This window comes from Crotalus tigris, unplaced genomic scaffold (assembly GCF_016545835.1).
Source record: "Crotalus tigris isolate CLP2741 ecotype Arizona unplaced genomic scaffold, ASM1654583v1 scf7180000019100.1392032, whole genome shotgun sequence".
NCBI classification, from domain to species: domain Eukaryota; kingdom Metazoa; phylum Chordata; class Lepidosauria; order Squamata; family Viperidae; genus Crotalus; species Crotalus tigris.
In genome coordinates, this window is record NW_024097375.1 from 762,675 (window position 1) to 781,918 (window position 19,244).

Genomic DNA, 19,244 nt, shown 5'->3' on the forward strand with positions numbered 1-19,244 from the left:
GACTATTCTCATATCCAAGCTGTTTGTGACACACCTGGAACACTCCATGAGCAGATAATAACTTTATTTCTGGAACGGAGATGCAGCAATTACTTGCAAACACAATTTCTCCTGGGGGCATCATCTGAGAGCACAGAAAACAATAATGCCAGCAAGGTTTTTTGTAAATGAAATTTGGAGTAGTTGCAACTTCAGTGCTTGTTGATAATCAGCAAAATTACTGTTCGAAGCCTGACTCCACACATTGCACTAAGCCATTGTCTCATGAATAGCCTTAAACTGGCTGTGTTTGCATACTGTCCTAAGATTATAAAACCTGATTTAGAGACCACAATATAGTAAGACAAAACACAAGCAAATGATATTATGGTTTACATCAATGAAGCCAGCTGGTTGGTTTTCTCTCTCTCTCTCTCTCTCTCCCTCCCTCCCTCTCTCTCTCTCTCTCTCTCTCTCACACACACACACACACACCACAAATCTTGTTACAAGGGAAATAAAAATTCACAGATGGCTGCAAAATAAATGTTGACATTATGTTAAGGTTACGTTACTGTTGTTATTGCTGTTGCGGCTGAGTTTATTATGGTTCAGGTAGATCCAAATGGTCAGCAAAGGGCACTGTAGTCATAACTTTTTCTGCCTTGAAGAGTATCCAGAAATGTGTGAATACAGCAGCACGAGCAGGTATGTGTGTCTCTGACAGAATATATGTTACACCACTGCTGCATGAGCTGCATTGATTACCAGTTTGTTTCTGGCTCCAATTCAAGATGCTGGTATTATTAAATATAGATGGGAAAGATTTTTATTACTTTTGACTTGCTATGTAAGGAAAGGAGAATGCATCACATGTTTTTGATATATGTTTCAACATTCAACTAGGGTGGACTTTTTAATGTCAGGATACATTCATCTTTTTTTGTACACATAGTTCTTTATTTTTATTTTTAGTGTCTGGTGATTGCTAGTTTGTTGCTTCTATATTTTAACTTTGGGAAAAAATAAAATAAAATAAAATTTGTAAAATTAAAAAAAGATGTTGGTGTTGACCCTGAAGGCCTCATATAGCATAGGATTTGGTTATTTGAGGGACTACCTGTCCTTGATTTCATCTACCTGTCCCACCTGATCTAACAGAATGGGCATATTATGGAGTTCCGTTATCTAGGAAGCCACATTTGGTGGGCCTTAAACAGCAGGACTTTTCTGCTATGGGGGCTATGCTGTGGAATCTTCTCCCCTCAAGGTGATGATGGCCTCATCATTTCCAAGCTTCCAAAGGTCCCTCAAGACCTGGTTATACCAGCAGGCCTGAGATTCCAGGGGATGGGTGAACTAATGAGGTAGTTACATTACTATTAATATTTGCTTTGTCTATCATTCTCGTTTTAACTGTTTTTATATTTTGTTAATGTTTTTAATATTTGTCAATGATAATGACTTTAATTTTGCTGTACCGCCAGCCAGAATTGCCTACTTGTGAATGGGTTGCAATAGATAGATAGATAGATAGATAGATAGATAGATAGATAGATAGATAGATAGATAGATAGATAGATAGATAGATAGATAGATGATAGATAGAGATGGGTGAGTGGGTGGGTGGATGGATGGATGGATGGATGGATGGATGGATGGATGGATGGATGGATGGATGGATAAAAAATTTTCAGGGTTTTTCAAAAAAAGACATCATGCCTCAGAGTCACCTAGATAGCGAGATGGCAGAATATAAACGTAATAAATCATTATCATTTGTGTTGTGCCATTTTTTTTAAAAAAAATCTGATTAATGAAGTCAAATCTATTTCATTCAATGATAACCCTAATTACAGTATTGATAATACAGGAATGAGGGTTAGGTCATTCAAGACACAGTCACATTTCAAATCTATATCCAACTGTTATGTAACTTGGGAAATGCATTCTTCAAATTATCATGAACACTATATCCATTACAGGAACTTCAGTTCCCAGGAAAACGTAGAGTATGGGTTTGTTTATCTGTGGTGCAAAAATACATACTATACATTTGAGTTTCATAATTTCAGATTTCTAGATTCTGAATTGAACATGCAATAATTTCAGTCCTAGGACAAAAGCATAAATCTGTAAATCCCCAACTGTTTCAGTGAAAGATGTTTCATTTTTCCAACACATCCTAAGATCCATATCATTTTGTCATTTCCATTTCATTTCTATTGAAACTGTGGACTCATTTGGAATGATTGCTTTGTGAACAATTTTGACAGCAAATTTCAGGATAAGCAGAACAAGCTCTCCCTGATCACTCCCACCCCAGTTTTCGTCTACAGATGGCAATTTCTGAAAGAATGGAAGACCTTTGAATAATGGAAGCTTCTCCCATGTGCTGTCCTTGTGATTGACAAGTTTCTCAGAAAAATTATTCTCTGCAGCTCAAAGTAGAAGCTGTTTATAGAAAGGGCAAGGCAGTTGAGCTAATGGAAGAATGGCACTAAATACTTGGTTTTGATACTGAAATCCTCCCTCCCTCCCTGCTTTTCCTGTGTTAGTGGAGAAATTAAGGCACTTTTTTTTTATTGAAAATTTTTAAAAGTTTTTACAAATAACAAAAAAAGAACAACAACAAAAAAAAAAACAACCCTCACCCAACCCCTCCCAAACCACCCCTTCCATTCCCCCCCCCCCCGAGCTTCCCAGAGCTGAATATAGGCTTAAATTAAGGCACTTTTTGACTGGAGGAAAAGTTACGATGAAGGCAGCCATGGCAAGAACAATGTTGTACAATGGGCATCATGCAAAGATGACTATTCTACCTTTCAGTTTTATAAGAGACATTCCTTTAGCATGCTGGCTGGGAAATTCTGGGAGCTCAAGTCCACACGTTAAAGTTGCCAAGTTTGAAAAACACTGGTTTATAGTATGCATCACCTTGGTCTCATTGATATTTATAGCTATTTATTTCTCAAGGTACAATCTGTTTTCCTTTGCAGTCCATATGTATATGTTAGCATGGAACTGGTCACAATAGGGCAGGGGTTCTCAACCTTGGCAACTTTAAGACTTGTGGACTTCAACTCCCAAAATTCCTCAGCCAGCAATGCTGGCTGAGGAATTTTGGGAGTTGAAGTCCACAAGTCTTAAAGTTGCCAAGGTTGAGAACCCCTGCAATAGGGTAACAGCAAGAAGAAAACTAGCAAACCATCTAGTTTCTATCCCTTATTGAGGTGGTTGCTGTAAGACAGGGGTCTTCAAACTTGGCCCTTTTATGACTTGTGGACTTCAACTCCCAGAATTCCTCAGCCAGGCACACCTGGCTGAGGAATTCTAGGAGTGGAAGTCCACAACTCATAAAAGGGCCAAGTTTGAAGACCCTGCTGTAGGATAATAGAGTTCTTGAGTTTGCATATCACAGCTAAGCCCTAAAAAGGCTTCTTTGGTTTGGGTGTAGCATAGTATGTAAACCAACTCTTGTTAAGTTTTTTAAAAAAATAATATTAAGCAAAGTAAACTTCATGTTATGTGCAAACTAGGCCATTACACTGAAGTGATAGCATGACCTTCCAGAGTTGAATTCTTTTGCAGTGATGTATGACAGAAAACCATTATGGATAAGAATCCCCTGCTCTTTGACCATCTGAAGACTTTGGTGCCCTTCAAAATTCCCAGAAATAACATTTGCACTGAAATTAAAAACAACTGCCTTTCTCCTCTGTTTGCTAGACCTAGTCACATTATCCTTATATCAAGAGAATTAGTTTCCAAAGCATAGTTAATTGTGTTTACCGAGGGTTTTTAATGAGTTTTAGATCAGTTCAGCCATCAAATGCAAAGGAAGGGATTGGACACCCAAGTCAACTATTAACCCTTTTACAGTATTCCTCAATATCTCCCATACCCACAACCAAATACACAGCTCTACTTAACCTGGTTTACTGGTTTTTATATGACAATTGTGTTTTCAGTTGATATGGTCTCCTGACTAATCAGTAAAAACTTACATCTGCTACAGTACCTCAGTCAAATACCATCAGTTGTGGGTAAATGACAGCAGCAATATTTTTCTTTCAGAACAAATAAGAACAGCACCACTCAGAGGATGCTTGAATGTAGTGTATTTTATCATCAAATTCACCATTTCGCTGATGACTTACTATCTCCCAGATCTATCAATCTAAAGTACTTTAGCAGCCATATAATTTCCTGGCCCAAAAAACAAAAACACCTAAGAGAGTAGAAATTTGTGAGTTATAGATGACTTCCCTTTCTTATCAAAATGCCCCTCTTTTTTAAAAAAAGAAAACTAGCTCCTGATAAATTGTTTATGTAATGTTCAGGTTACATATAATGTAACCCTATGCAGATTTACTCAGCAGCCACACTTTCCAGTGCAAGGAGATATACCCCCACATGACTATGCATAACTCTAAAAAACTGTCCTACAGCCAGAAGCACGATTGAGCTGGTTTTTGTGATCTTAGAATGAATGGTGGTCAGACAGGGTTGTTTTTGGAATGGAGGTTACCAAATCTTGGGGGGTGGAGGCTAGACTGGGAAGCTAAGACGATAATCCCAAAAGATGACAATGGCAAGCCACTTCCCCACTGCTGTCAAAAAAACAACAGGGATGTCCCCACAAAGCCCCTGGAATGAGATTTATTTTTAAGTAAGGTGAAGAGATAGCAAATGCAGTTTAATTATAATGGGAGGCACACTGAGGTTAAAAAAATTCACATATATTCTGATCAGGTTTGAGCTCTGGGTGACTGAGCAGGAAAAAAATAGTTCTGGGGTTAACGCTGGGTAATGTCAGCTTTGTTCTGAAAAATGCAAATTTTGTATTAATTATGGAAGAGGTCAAAAATAAACTGAACAGAATGGTCTCCAACAAATGAATGGGACAGCTATAACTTGAATACTGTGTGCAGTTCTAGTTGTGCCTTCTGCAGGAAGGATAATTAAAATAATTAGGGACAGGACCAAACTGAATAGACAAAAACAGACCATGCATAGTTAAACTGTGGGATTGAAAGATGTAGGACAGCTGCTGATTTGGACAGCTTGAAGTGGACTTGGACAATTCATGGCAGTCAAAGCTACTAATGGCTACAAGTCATGGTGACTATTCCATACCTCGGATCAGAAGTATCCTTTCTCTTAACAGTCATAATAGGACTTTACATAGCCTTCTCCTGAGTCAATCAAGCCATCATTATTTTCTCTTTTTATAATTTGAAGATTTCTGCTGGTGTAATATTTTGTATCATATTACAGTAAATGCTGTATTGGTTTTATATTTTATATAAGCTGCTGTGTGTCTCTGTATTACAACATCTGGCAATAAACAACACGCAAGATTTGATGACAAGATTTACTTCTTCAAAATCTCTGGAAAGACAGGAGTTGCTATTTCTTCTTTTCATCTTGATGGTTACAATTTGACCTTAAATTTCACAATCTGTTGATTCACAAAATCTGTTAAGTGTTCTTTTGTTAGTAAGATTTTTCTGGATATAAGATTATTTGCTTGAACATTAGCTTTTATGCAGTTATCCTGGAGTTCCTTTGTCTGAGCATTTTATTCACCTCCTATCAGTAGTTTTCTGCTGTTTTATTTGTGAGTGTTATGGAGTAATTTTTGAGGGCTATTTTAGGGATGGAAACAGTGGCTCCCCCCCCCATAAGTCTCCAATTCCCACTGTTTAGGGAAACTGCATGAAATAGTTTGCTATCATGTGGTGATATAATTCCATCAACCTAAAGGTTTTGCAGCCCACCTAATAGTCTCTTTTGGATTAGAAAAGAACAAACAGAAAGTGTATGGGTTCAAAAGCTATCCTTGGCAGAAGCTGCCGACATTGCCCAACAGGATCTTTCAACATTTCACTTTGGTTTCTGAACTTGACATGGCAAGGCCAAGGACTGAACATTGACTGAATGTTGACTTGTCTACATGTCGGCTTGTTGTTGTTGTTAGTTGCAAAGTCATGTCCGACCCATCGCAACCCCATGGACAACATTCCTCCAGGCCTTCCTGTCCTCTACCATCTTCTGGAGTCCATTTAAGCTCACTGCTTTAATGACTCCATCCACCCACCTCATTCTCTGTCGTCCTCTTCTTCTATAGCCCTCAGTCTTTCCCAGCATTAGGCCCTTCTCCAGTGAGTCCTTCCTTCTCATTAGGTGGCCAAAGTATTTGAGTTTCAACTTCAGGATCTGGCCTTCTAAAGAGCAGTCAGGGTTGATCTCCTCTAGGACTGACCAGGGACCCGCAGGAGTCTTCTCCAGCACCAGAGTTCAAAGGCCTCAATTCTTTGGCGCTCAGCCTTTCTTATGGTCCAACTTTCACAGCCATACATTGCAACTGGGAAAACCATGGCCTGGACTATATGCACTTTTGTTGGCAGGGTGATGTCTCTGCTTTTTAGTATGCTGTCTAGATTTGCCATAGCTTTCCTCCCCAGGAGCAAGCGTCTTTTAATTTCTTGGCTGCAGTCCCCATCTATGGTGATGCAGGCTATCACTGGGCTTTTTATTTATTCTTAGTGCTGGGGCAGAAGTCAGAGCTATTAAACTATACCTTGCTTAAGAATACTTTGTTGAGAAAATCACCATTAACTGGGTTCACCATCACAATAAACACATAGGCACGTACATTATGAATTGACATAGAATGTTAACACCTGTGGCTAAATAAGATTCCAGCTGTCTCCTTTTCCTGGATCTGCCTGTCCTATGCTTACCAAGATGAGCAAGCTCTGATTTTTGAAATAGAAGAATAAGATGTGCTACCAGAGGGAGGAAAGCTAAGAACAAGGATGCTGGTCCATTTGAATAATACTGAGTATGGGGAGAAGATAGCTAGTTCTGATATAATAGTTAAGGATTCAAATTCCAGATAATTATGGATCACATGGTGGATTTCGGCTCAGTTATTATCTCTCAGCTCATCCTATTTCATTTTGGTCATGAGCACAGCATTAGGGAAAAATGGGGCTGGATTCCTAGCATAAGTTTAGATCAAGCCAAGCTAACCATGTTATAGCTTAGCCTGAGCAATGTGGAAACCCAGCCATTAAATCCTTAATTTGTCGTAGATGACTGAAAATGCCTGGCAACATATCAATTCTTGGTGTCTTAAATTGCTAGTTTAGAGACAGAGAACAGGAACTTGCTTAAGTTAAAGCTTAGCCATTAAGAAGTTGGATAAAAGCACTAGTTCTGGTGATAGAATTAAACTGTTCTTCCTGCCATATTATTTCAGAATCTGCATCTGCAGATCAACAAGTTGGGAATTGTTGGGATAAACCCACCTCCAACCCTAAAACAAGAGAATCTGAACTTACAAGAAACAGAGTTTGTTTCTTAATTCTGGTTCATAAATCTGCCCACTCTTATTTTTATGCTTTTCTACACAGTACCAAGGTCAGTTTTGAAACAGAGAAACCACTGCCTCCCTTCTCTCCATCCATTAAAAAAAAAAATAGCAGTTAAGAAAGATAGACAGATGGAACCTGCAGCCAGAGATGAGCAACCTGAGGTCAAATAACCTATTAGCTGCTGCCAGAAAGGATGCCAACATCACTTAGTGTTACAGAAATTCATAGTGAAATTGACAGGATCCCACTAATGGGCATTAACATGAGAGATTAGAAATGAGTATTGAAAGCCTGGCTAAGGCACCATGAAATGACAGGAAAAGGAAGGCAGGCAGAATGCAATGACTGGTTTTGAATGAAATTAGTTGAATCCAAGTGAGGTTTATAACAAAATGTTGCAGATGGAAGGCATCCAGTCCAGGACTCGTTGTTTCAATTTCATTCTCCTCTTCCAGTGATCTTCTTGATGTTATCAACATTTTGTGACCCTTAGATATTCTTAACCTTCAGTATTTAAGTGCTCTCTCTCCTACCCTGTTTCCCATTTTTTTATTGCTTGTAAACTTTAGGATCCAGCAAAATCTGCAGTACAAAAAGCTCTTTTTCTATAAATGTTTACCATCATCATATCTGGATACTTTGCAATAATGAATTACATTTGATTTTGCCTTGACATGTATCATGCCATACTTTCCTGGTTGATGTAGAATATGATGTTTCATTTACAAGAATATATAGCAAATACCAATAAATGAGAATATTTCTAGCTCAGGGCTGAAATAAGAAGTCCTTGGTGCTTTCTGAGCTTGCTTTGTTGCAGACGTTTCAGTTCTCAGCTGCAGAGGCCTTTCCCAAAGGCCCCTGATGGTGAAATGGAGGCCGGGACTATGCGTGCAAGGGGCAGCGAGCGGCCACAGAAGTGGGCTGGATGTGCAGGGCTGTTGGTGCCACCACCGCGAGGTATGACCAATGAAAAGACACCCCCCCCCCAAATAAGACCTGGTGCCTGTTTTGGAGGCAAAAAAAAAAATTAAAATAAGACCAGGTCTTATTTTCAGGGAAACGTAGTACTTTGGGTAATGAAACATCTGCAGAAAATAACTAAGCCCAGGGAGCACCAAGGACCCCACATAGCAAATAGAAATTGGAAAGCAACTACAATACACTTTCCAATTTCAAATTCCTGAGGTTGTTTGGGAATCTTATGTGTTCACCTGGAAACAAAAGGGAGTAACTAGGCTTATGAAGCCATATTTCCAGTGAAGAAAAGGTAAGAAGGGGGGGGGGATGAGAAAAAAAAGAGATATTAGAGAACAAGAACTACTGAAGTCCATTAAGAGCTGGCGAGCTGCAGTTCCCAGCATTTCACCATATGGGCATCTCAAAATCCTGATCCTTCTGTTATGTCACCAGATACAAAAGGAGGCTTCAATTCCAGGGCCCCTCACTCCATCTTGCAAATTTTGATACTGCTGTCTTCTTGCCATGATTATCTGGAATTATAACCTTCCAGATGTTGAGTTCCCTGTTCCCTACTCTCTGGAGTAGCAAAATAAACTCTTGAGGTATAGAATTGTTTTTACAATTCAATTTGATTAACTCTTGCCATTTTCTTTGCCTTGTTTGTAAATGGGGTGCAGTCAGTTCCATCACTGAATACCATTCATCCACTTACTACATGTTAAGAAAAAGAGAAACATTGAACTAGGCAGCTTGTCTTTTGGAAAAGGACATTATAATCTGTTTCTCTCAAGCTTTTGGCGAACTTTTAGGAGGAAAGACTGGAGAATGAACAATCTGAATGGTCACCATTAGGATTTGTTTATTCTTTCTTTACAATTCATAGCTGAAGGTGTGCACCAACTTAACTGAAGCTTTGTGTTTTGATTAGTCTGAGACTACAAGTAATTTTGAAAGAATGAGATGCCATCGATAGATTTCCCTTCTAGTAATCTAAAATGGACACTTTCACTATTATGTTGTGGTAAACTGTTTCAAAAATATACTGTGCACTGCATTATGTGGATCAGGGGTCTTCAAACTTGGCCCTTTTATGACTTGTGGACTTCAACTCCCAGAATTCCTCAACCAGGCACCCTGGCTGAGGAATTCTGGGAGTTGAAGTCCACAAGTCATAAAAGGGCCAAGTTTAAAGACCCCTGATGTAGATGCTTTGATCTTAGAATTTATCACTACCATCTACCTTCTTTAGAAGATCTCCAATATTTATATTAGAAAGCAACAGGAAGAACATTTCCTTACTGAGAGTTGAATTTTGCTTGTGTCTAGCACAGGGGTAGGCAACCTTAGCTCTTTTATGACTCGTGGACTTCAATTCCCAGAATTCCTAAGCCAGCATTGCTGGCTTGGGAATTCTGGGAGTTGAAGTCCACGAGTCATAAAAGAGCCAAGGTTGCCTACCCCTGGTCTGACTATTCTGGGAAAGCTCCAAGCTTACAATGTCCTATTCTGAGCTTAAATAGGAATTCTAAACTTTGCCGAGGCTGGTTTTGAGTTCAGAATGCTTTCAGACTGATCAGAACAGAAGAAGATTGGAACAGCTGTTTTGAACTCAACATGTTTATCATGCCAGTAATGAACAAGGGTTTTGATTTTTCCATGCAAGATTACAGTGTGATTTTATTAAAGGGCAGCACCTGAGGTCCTCCTACTACAGAAATAACCAAGCATGTGAGAATGTGACTGGACTACAAGAAGAAAAGAGCCACTTACTCTTTATAACTATGAAAACGAAAAACTGTATTTGATTTTTTTTTTAAATGACTGAAACATGGCCATTTCAAAGCAAAAGACTGATTCAGTACATTATGAGCAAAACATTCACATAGATTATCCACAATTGTTTTACAAGGTACGACCTTAAAACAATACTCGATTTCTGTACGTACACATTTATACATTTTTTTCATTTGAACTATTACCAAAAGTACTTGGACCACAATGAAAATAAACAAACAAAAATCTCTTATTTCCCCCTCTCTCCACCTCTTTATCCAAACTCTAACGCCATCCAAACCCCCATGCATATGAACAGCAAAACAGACAATTTAAGACACAAAAATGTGGAGTTCTTTAAATCATGGAATAAGCAGGATCTTCCTTCACTGTTCTTCAGTTCCATAATATGCAGTACATTCACCAAAAGAATAGAAAAAAAAGTAATATTCACAACACCTCTAAGTTCTTTTTTAAAATTTTAAAAAACGGAAATGCATCCTTCATTAAAACAGTTCCATCAATAATTTTAACATTTTATTCTGAGGTTTCAGATGCAAAAGCCATCCAAGGTTCACGAGAAGATGCAGAAATCAAATTTTCCGTTGCTTCCCAAGTGAGGCTGCCAGACCTAATTTTTATTGCTGTAGGCTTGATTCCCCCCCTCCCCCAGGCCGCTTTTTAAAAATCTCATTGCTCAAAAGTTTTCAGTTAAATTTTTGAGTCATGCTTAAATCCGGAATGGAGGATTACATTCTAGACTCTAGAGCAATGTTTCTTAATCTTGATAACTTTAAGATGGGTGGACTTCAGCTCCCAGAATTCCCCATTCACCTATCATAAAGTCGCCAAGGTTGTGAAACTCTACTTGAGAAGAATTATTTGCAAATTGTAATATAGAAAAATAAAAGGAAAATGTTATTTTGATTGCTAATTGAGCAACTTATTTATGGCAGTTGTACCTAAAATATAATTGGCTAAAGGAGAATGTAATAAATCACTGACTGAGGGCGTGAAAAAAAAATCAAGCACCACTGATTTAAAGGAATTCATATTCTCACAGAGTATTCCTAGCAATGCTTCCACGGTTACGTGAGTCTACAAAAGCATCTCTATGCCATAAAAAGAAAATACTACTATTATTGTGTGAGAAAGACTGTTATAGAATTGCTGCAATAAATCTGTCAAATAATGTGCTGTGTACTGCTGCCTTTCACAACACTGAAGTGTCTTCTTAAAAAAATAGGGGGGGGGGAAAGAAAAAGAATGGAATTTCTAAAGCGGTTAGCAGAACCAGCCAACCGGTATTATTTTTCTTAAATCCTCTTTGGGGGATAGCACGCTTTCTACTGATTTCAATGGAAGCTAGAGGGGTAGAAAACAACCTAAGAAAGATAGGCCTACGGACTTATCCATTAACTTGAATGAAAGAACAGCTTTGACATTCCAGCTGGAACCCTTCAGCCAAAATGCTAAAATTCCAACTGAGTGAGAGCTCGGCATGTTTTACAGCCAAGGTTCCGCTAAACCTCCTCTCGAATTGGAACAGTTTTCCCTGCTACAGCATAATAATATCAGATACAAACCAGTGGCTCAGTGGAAGAGCACATACGTACTCTGTAAAAAGTCCCAGGTACAGGTCTCGCAATCCCTTGGAACAGTTGAGGACAAACTGAAATCCCACAAAGTTGATTTTTGAACAAAAGATACACATGAACAGCTTCCTATGTTCCTAAGCTCAGTCTCCAGTTAAGAAGGGAACACCCAAGTGGTGGGAAATCAGAAAGACTGAAAATTCCCCAAACTGCTGCCACCGAGAGTAACAGGTGAAATGGGCTACCAAAATTGAGTTGGTGTAAGATAGATTTCTTATGTTGCCCTTAAAATATCCACAGCATGTATATATCCCGTATAAATCAGAGGAGGTAACCATAGTATAGTAGCTGCATTTAAAATTGCATCAAAGAAACAAAATTGGATTCAAACAGCAAGCAGCAAGAAAAAAAAAATCTTAACTCACCTAAAAATTTATATCTGCACCAGCTCCAAAGATGATGCTGATTATCCAGTTCACAAAGCTAGACATTGATCATGGAGCTTGTTTGACACAGATGTACTTTCATCCCTCTTACAGTATAATAGGTATGTATGTATGTATGTATGTATGTATGTATGTATGTATGTATGCATGCATGCATACATACATACATATATATATACACACACACACATACATACATACATGTAGTTGTGAAATGTTACCCCCGGTTCCCAGACTATTAAGTCTTTCTCAATGCTGTTGGTTTAACACTGATTCAAAGTTGCATTTTTCTGAACTTCAGCATAAGTACCTCAAAAAAGAAATGAGTGCAGGTTGAAGTTGCTTGGAATATAATTTTTTTAAAAAATCACCAAGCTTTTGTTTCCAGGCACCTACTGCTTTAATACGACGTTATAATTCACCAGAGAGGGAAAAGATAATCAAAGAAAGCACCACTACCATCCAAATTAAAACTGGCTTACACTTCATCTATGCAAGGTTTCTATCCCAACTATTAACTCAGATACCTTTCTTGAAAGGTAGACTGCAAATTATTCTAGGCAAAGCCATGGCTTTTTTTTCTTATGTTTTATGATAAAGTACCACCCATACTGACAGAGCTACAGCAAATGGTTATTTCAAATATCCGTAATGTGATCTCTCTCTCTGCAGATCACAGCAGCCTAATTTACATTTAAAGGACTAATTTGCAAGGCAACTTAGAACAGTTAAGTTATGTGATCTGTACTCTCTTCGTACAGCTTGAATACTTGCCCTCTTGAAAGATATGCAGTAGAACCTGTCTATAGACAAACCATTTTACCACTTTGTAGTCAGAATGAATATATATATATATATTAAAGAGGTCACTGCAACCCAAAAAGTTCCTGGAAGAGTCGTGAAAGCTAAAGTTTTAACTGGAGTGGATTATGCTGAGAGGTTTGCAGTTCTCACTCTTAATGGCACATCTAAAACATATTGGAAGTTCCACTGAATGGGTCATACCTAAGTTCAACGTGGCTTAGAGCTAAGTGTCACTCAATAGCTTTTTTAAAATTTTAGTTAGTTACTCCTGACTGAATTTCAGAGGGGGAGAAAGAAAGTAGAATGTCCTTCCATTCTTTCCAATACAGTCCTGAGACCTTAAATTGGGTCCCTTCCCTGGATATACCTACATCCAGGGCTTTTTTTTGTCATAGAACGCCCAGAACAGAGTTCTGGCATCCTTTTTTGAATGGAACCTTGTAGAGTAGGCAAGGCAGGTTGTATGATGTGTGTGAGTTCCGGCACCTTTTTTTAATTATTATTATAAAAAAAGCACTGCCTACATCCATATAGATTTCCCTCCTATGTCACTGGCATCTATCCATAAATAGAATTCCCAGGAGGATATGGTTTTACTATATTTTACGGTAGGGAATGACCTGGGCATAGATGTGTATTTTAACTGGCAAGCCATTCACACACAGATAGAAACTAAAGTTTCTTTCAACAAGGGAGGGCAAAACAGCAGCAAAACATCCCACATAGGTTTCTTATGAAAGGCTTCAAAAAGGATGAAAGCCCTCTGAATCTAGTGCAAAACTCTGTGGTTATGACTAAATATCCAATGAGGTTTGATCAAAAAATCCTGGATACTATGAGTACATTAGCCAGCAGATTAATTTGCAGGGCTGACTGTATAAAATGTGTCACCAGTATACAGCAGAGATCACAGGGCTTCAGGTCCTTTTCTAGATTAATTCTAGTAGAGACCCAGACTAGCAATTAAGGGGCGGGCAGGTGTTCTCGACTCCCACTAGACCCATCTTTGTGTTTTAGGAATGGCCAAGACTGTACACAATTAACAGCAAGAGAGATTCCAAGAATAAGAGACAGCTTGTTCTCTATAATCTAGCAATTACTTAGAGGAATTGCATTACCTCCTTTCAACCATTTTTCTCCCAAGAAATCAAGCTGGGGTTTTTGGAACACCAAACCAGGGTAACTGTAATGTTGATCTATTATACACTATTATACATTTCTCTCAAATTGGAATATTCTCAGTAAAGCAGTGAAGAAACTCTTTGGAGACAAAAAAAACCCAACAACTAAACTATCTGCCTTTCTTTAAAAATGGCTGCACCAAGTGTTTCCTGTTATTAAAGATTAAGTTGCAAGCAGCTCTATTTAGAGAAGTACAAGAATTTACAAGAGGGCTTTGTTGTACTCTAATTCTGCACTTTATCTTAATTTTTACAGATTTACAGAAACTTCCCAATGGGTTGGAGGCTCTAAATGTTGCTAAACTACAACTTTCACCAGCCTTAGCTAACAAAGCCAATGGGGCAAGATGTTTCAAAACTATAATCCAACAACATAGAAAGAGCCATATTTCCCCTGCCCCTGCCTTATATGTTAGGGTCTTCAGCCTAATATGATCATCTTTAAAAGCCCATTTTAGCAAGCCAACTGTATTTTCTTCAGGGGGAGAAAGGGGTTTCAAGTAGCTGTGAGAATTTCAAAACTTTTCCACACTTTCTTGCTTTGACTTTGTACATCTTTCTCAAGTTAACACCAACTTGGAGGTATTTTTTTTTTAAATAGAACCTCTCATCTACACACTTCTGTCCTTCTCTCCCCCCCCCCCCCCAATACCAGTTGGTTCTCTAAGGCTGGGAAAAAGACATAGCACTTTGAATTAAATTTGTTCAGGAGTCGCTCACAAATAAAGCAGCCCTTCAGTTGATTATGCCAAGCTTCAGCTCAGCGGTCATCCAACCAGACAAAACAAACCATAACACCATAAAACAGTGAATAAATCTGAATGGCAAACTAGACTCTCTATTGGGAGCTACTAATGCAGCTCGGAGACCAAATCTTGATTGAGCATGCTGCTAATCTGATACATCGAACTATATTACAGTATTCAGTTAAGAAGTTACACCCCAAAGTGATTTTTTTCCTCCAGTTTTAGAACTAAGTGTTCTAAAGGGCACATCAAATAGGGGGTTGTCTTTAAAATATTATCTATCTATCTATCTATCTATCTATCTATCTATCTATCTATCTATCCATCCATCCATCCATCATCCATCCATCCAATTGTACATATTACTAGAAGATCGTATATATCCATACGTGCAAACCTCCAGACTCTGCAAACTTTAGAAATAATGAACAAAAGTCAGCAGCGGCTAGCCAAAGTATGCATACTCCTTCAAAATGGCCATTAAAGATGCAACATTTATGCAATTTAATCAAATGCAAACCAAAACTGTAACCGACTGAACTTCTGCTTCCATCTGTGCATGTGTCAACCTGCCTGCAAGTTGCGTGTCGATCATCTAGTGCAAGCAAGAGGGAGACCTTACAAGCACTATCTTTCTGGTTGAACACCTTATCCTAAACTGTCTTGCCTCCATGAATGTTGTATTAAATAAGGCAAGACCACACAGCCCTTGAGTTCTGCTTCTTTGTTTACAGTTTACAAGGTTTTTTTTTAAAAAAAGAAGTAGTACAAACCCAAGATTTACCCAAGCCAACTTCTTTCTTCAATTGGAAGAGCTTTTGGCTAAGCAATTGGTGATGCAGTGTAAGGAACACAGGTGTTGTCAGAAAACTATTTTAATTATTTACAGAATGATCATTGGAAGGATTACATAAAATACAGAAGAAAAATGTACACCTCTAACAGAAATGAGAAAAAATGATGTTGAGTGAACTCACAGACTACAGGGTAACAAAAGCACTTAAATAAGGCAAACAAGGAACAAAAGGGGGGGGTGTCACAAAGACTACATGGGAAATAAAACAGAAATGCAATTTGAGGTTTTGTGTTTTTCAAATGGAAAAGTTAAAAAAAAATCAAGATGCAAAACAGTTGATGTTCCCACTAGCAAAATTTTGCTCACGCCAGCAGCCATTATTAGAATTACTGGTGCATTCAACCTTCTGTAACATAGCCTGAAACTTGCCACTTCCACAACACAAACTTCCCAGCACTGATGGGAATGCCATCTTTGCGAAGTTTCACATTTTATCGCCTACAATACACACTGGGTTGCAGTGTGTACAGTTTAAAATTGTGCAAGACCAGGGAAAGTTGTTTTGCCCCCCCCCCCCAACTCAGGAGGTTACGCTGCAGCACTTGAGATTCAGTTTTGCTGCCAGTGCATTTTGAAGTCAACTCCCTTGCAAGAGAGAGTTTCTTAAAAAAGGGATTTTGAGCCTTGGTTTTCAAATTCTGACCACGCATCGTTCAGCTCCATGAAGATCATTTTGGCATAGTGCTCATAAGGCTGCCCCGTAGCCTGTAAACACACAAACAAACAAAACACTGAATCGCAATGCAACTGTTCAACTGTAAAAGCAAGCTTAACTTGCATCACAAACAATTAGCTTTACTTCTGGAGTTAAGAAGAAATCCACGGGAATATTACTATCTGAACACTAAATTCCTATATTCACAATTCTATTTTTTTTTTCAAAGAAGAATGAGTGCACTGAATGAATTCTGAACTGGGTTTTTTTTCTCAGTGGGACATGATCACCCCAATTGCTCATGAGAAAAGAACAAGAATGGTTTTGAGTTCAGATGTCAATATGGAACCATATGCCACTTAGGACAACTACTGTATCTGAATGAATTCCCCTTCCTGTTCCAGAAACAGTCAACAGGTAGTCCTTGACTTACAACCCTTTGAAGTTCTGACAGAGCCCCCCAAATTACTTATGATCCAGTTCTGAAGCTCTGATAGCTGCCTCCCCCCCCCATTATGTGACTGCATTTTGGGCACTTGGCAACTAGCCCACCCAGTGGTGGGACTCAAATATGTGAACAACCGATTCTCTGTGTGGATGCCACTTCTGGAAGTCCGTTGCGGGCCGGGGCAACAAAAAATTAGCTACTGGTTCTGCCAAACTGGTGTGAACTGGTTGAATCCCACCACTGAGCTCACCTATATGGCATTTTTGCCCTCTCCCCAAAAATCATCATTCACATCTGGTTGGGAAAGTTGGAATGGGCAGGTTCCATTAAGGTTCTTAAGTCAAGGGCTACTTATAGTCAAGACACTTTGCTCCCTGAAGCAAGCACCACAAGGCAGGTGACAGCAACTTGCCTACCTCTGTGCACAATTCCTTAAACTAGGAAGATCTGACAAAGCACTTCCATGAACCATTATAATTTTGTTTCTGTGGCAGCCAAGTATGCTTGTTTTTAAATACTGCACGCCCAAAGCAATGACAGTTATCTTAGCAGAGAGCAGGATGCAGTTTAACTTTCGACAACAGCAGTGTGGGGGGGGGGTAGCCATAATTCAAAAACAAGTCATTAGTATCTTTTTTGAAGATGGCCATTAAACAACCGGTTGTAAGTTAAGGTCTACCTGTAATTAGCATTTATGTGAACAATTTTACTCTATCCGCATGTGAGTATTTACCAGACACTCACCTTATCTGGATGAACGACAAGCGCTGCTTTTCTATAGTACTTTTTCACCTGGTCAGGGGTAACCAGGTCTGCCATCCCAACTGGCTTCCATTTGGTTTCACCTTCCCAAAGCACAGTATGAAGAGTAGATAGTAAAGCTCTTATATTCCTCTCTTTTCCGTCAATCCAGTCTAGAAGCTAGCAAAGGAAATGGGAAGGAGGGAAATTCAGCTAAGCCAAATGCTGTACAACATTTAATTGACATAATTTCCTTTTATCGTTACACATAGCAATATTTATTACCTAACAATGTCATATGCAATGATTTAATACTCTCTTTCTAATAGCCACTGATCTACTTTACTGTTAATGAGTTCACAACTGCTTCCGCTTAACTATTATAGCACTGGGCTAATCTCCGCTTAGCCTCACCACTTTTTAATATACAGCAGCTTTTACACATTTGTTTTTCCTATCAATGCACCTACTGGCTCAATCTCATCTGTGCCAATCCTATACCTGTTACATCCCCAGTCCCTGTTCTCACAATGGATGTTGCTTACATTGATAGATGTGCTTTTCAGGATCTTTCTTGGCTCTGCTATTTGACTTCCCTTTAAGGAAGATGCTAAGGCATAACCTGAGATCTCTCATGCCCACTAAGACATCCGCCCTTCTTCCTATTGCACTTTATTCTGTACTCTTTGCCTCCTATATTGCAAATTCATTTGCACGGCCTACAGTTCATTTCTTGACTGAAAACACAGCAAGAATCTGAAGCAAAGGGAAATGTTCAGCATAAATGCTACAAACCTTTAATTTTAGAGGATCCATATCTTTAGATAGTTCTTGCTTTCTCATTTCAGCAATTGTTTTGGGTCCCTTTCTGTCAGACTTTGCTGAAAAGCCTTGATTTGACAAAAGGTCTTCAAAATCATTTTCTGAAACTTTGGGTTTGTGTCCTGGCAAAGAAGAAAAAAGAAGCTAGGCATTTTCCTATTAATAGAAAATTTACACAGAAATGACAGATTTGTTATTCATTACTCATGTTGGTCATTAATAAGCCATTATCTTTTAGGAAACTGTTATATCTCCTTGCTTAGAAACAAATCCAACTTTTTTTCAACAGGGCTTATTCCTGAATTAGTGTGTTCCCTTGATGCAGATTAAGGGAAAACCAGTGACTTGCTAGACTGCTATCTTCTTTATAAGGCCACTAGATGTTACAAGTCAATACAATCAGTTACTTAATTTGTTACTTACATGTTTCCACTTAAGAATCTGAGCATAGCCCAGAAATGGAAACAGATGGAAACTAATCAAGGAGAGAAACAACCTAGAACTAAGGAGAAACTTCCTGACAGTTAGAACAATTAACAGTGGAACAACCTGCCTCCAGAAGCAGTGAATGCTCCAACACTTGAAGTTTTTAAGAAGAGACTGGACAGCCATTTGTCTGAAATGGTATAGGGTTTCCTGCCTGAGCAGGGGATTGGACTAGATGACCTCCAAGGTCCCTTCCAACTTTATTGTTATTATTATATATTATTATTAATGGTGAGATCTGAGAAAATCTTGGTTCAAGGATTTCATCATAGCTACACACTGGTTAGATAGCATCAGCTAAGTAAACATTCCTACAGTGAAGGAAAAAGGTATTTGGTCCCTTGCTGATTTTGTATGTTTGCCC

General features: G+C 38.7%; 1 protein-coding gene across 7 annotated transcripts in view; it reads right to left on the minus strand.

Moving 5' to 3' along the window:
- Nucleotides 1–10,105: 10,105 nt before the first annotated feature.
- GAK (cyclin G associated kinase) overlaps nt 10,106–19,244 on the minus strand; it is a 78,630-nt gene continuing 69,491 nt past the window's right edge. For all 7 annotated transcript variants that reach the window (XM_039359671.1, XM_039359672.1, XM_039359669.1 and 4 more), the window contains 3 exons: nt 18,368–18,516; nt 17,576–17,752; nt 10,106–16,433 (listed from right to left, as the gene is read on the minus strand). In XM_039359671.1, coding sequence (XP_039215605.1) covers nt 16,332–16,433; nt 17,576–17,752; nt 18,368–18,516 — 428 coding nt within the window. In that variant the 3' untranslated portion in view covers nt 10,106–16,331. The remainder of the gene's footprint in view (nt 16,434–17,575; nt 17,753–18,367; nt 18,517–19,244) is intronic.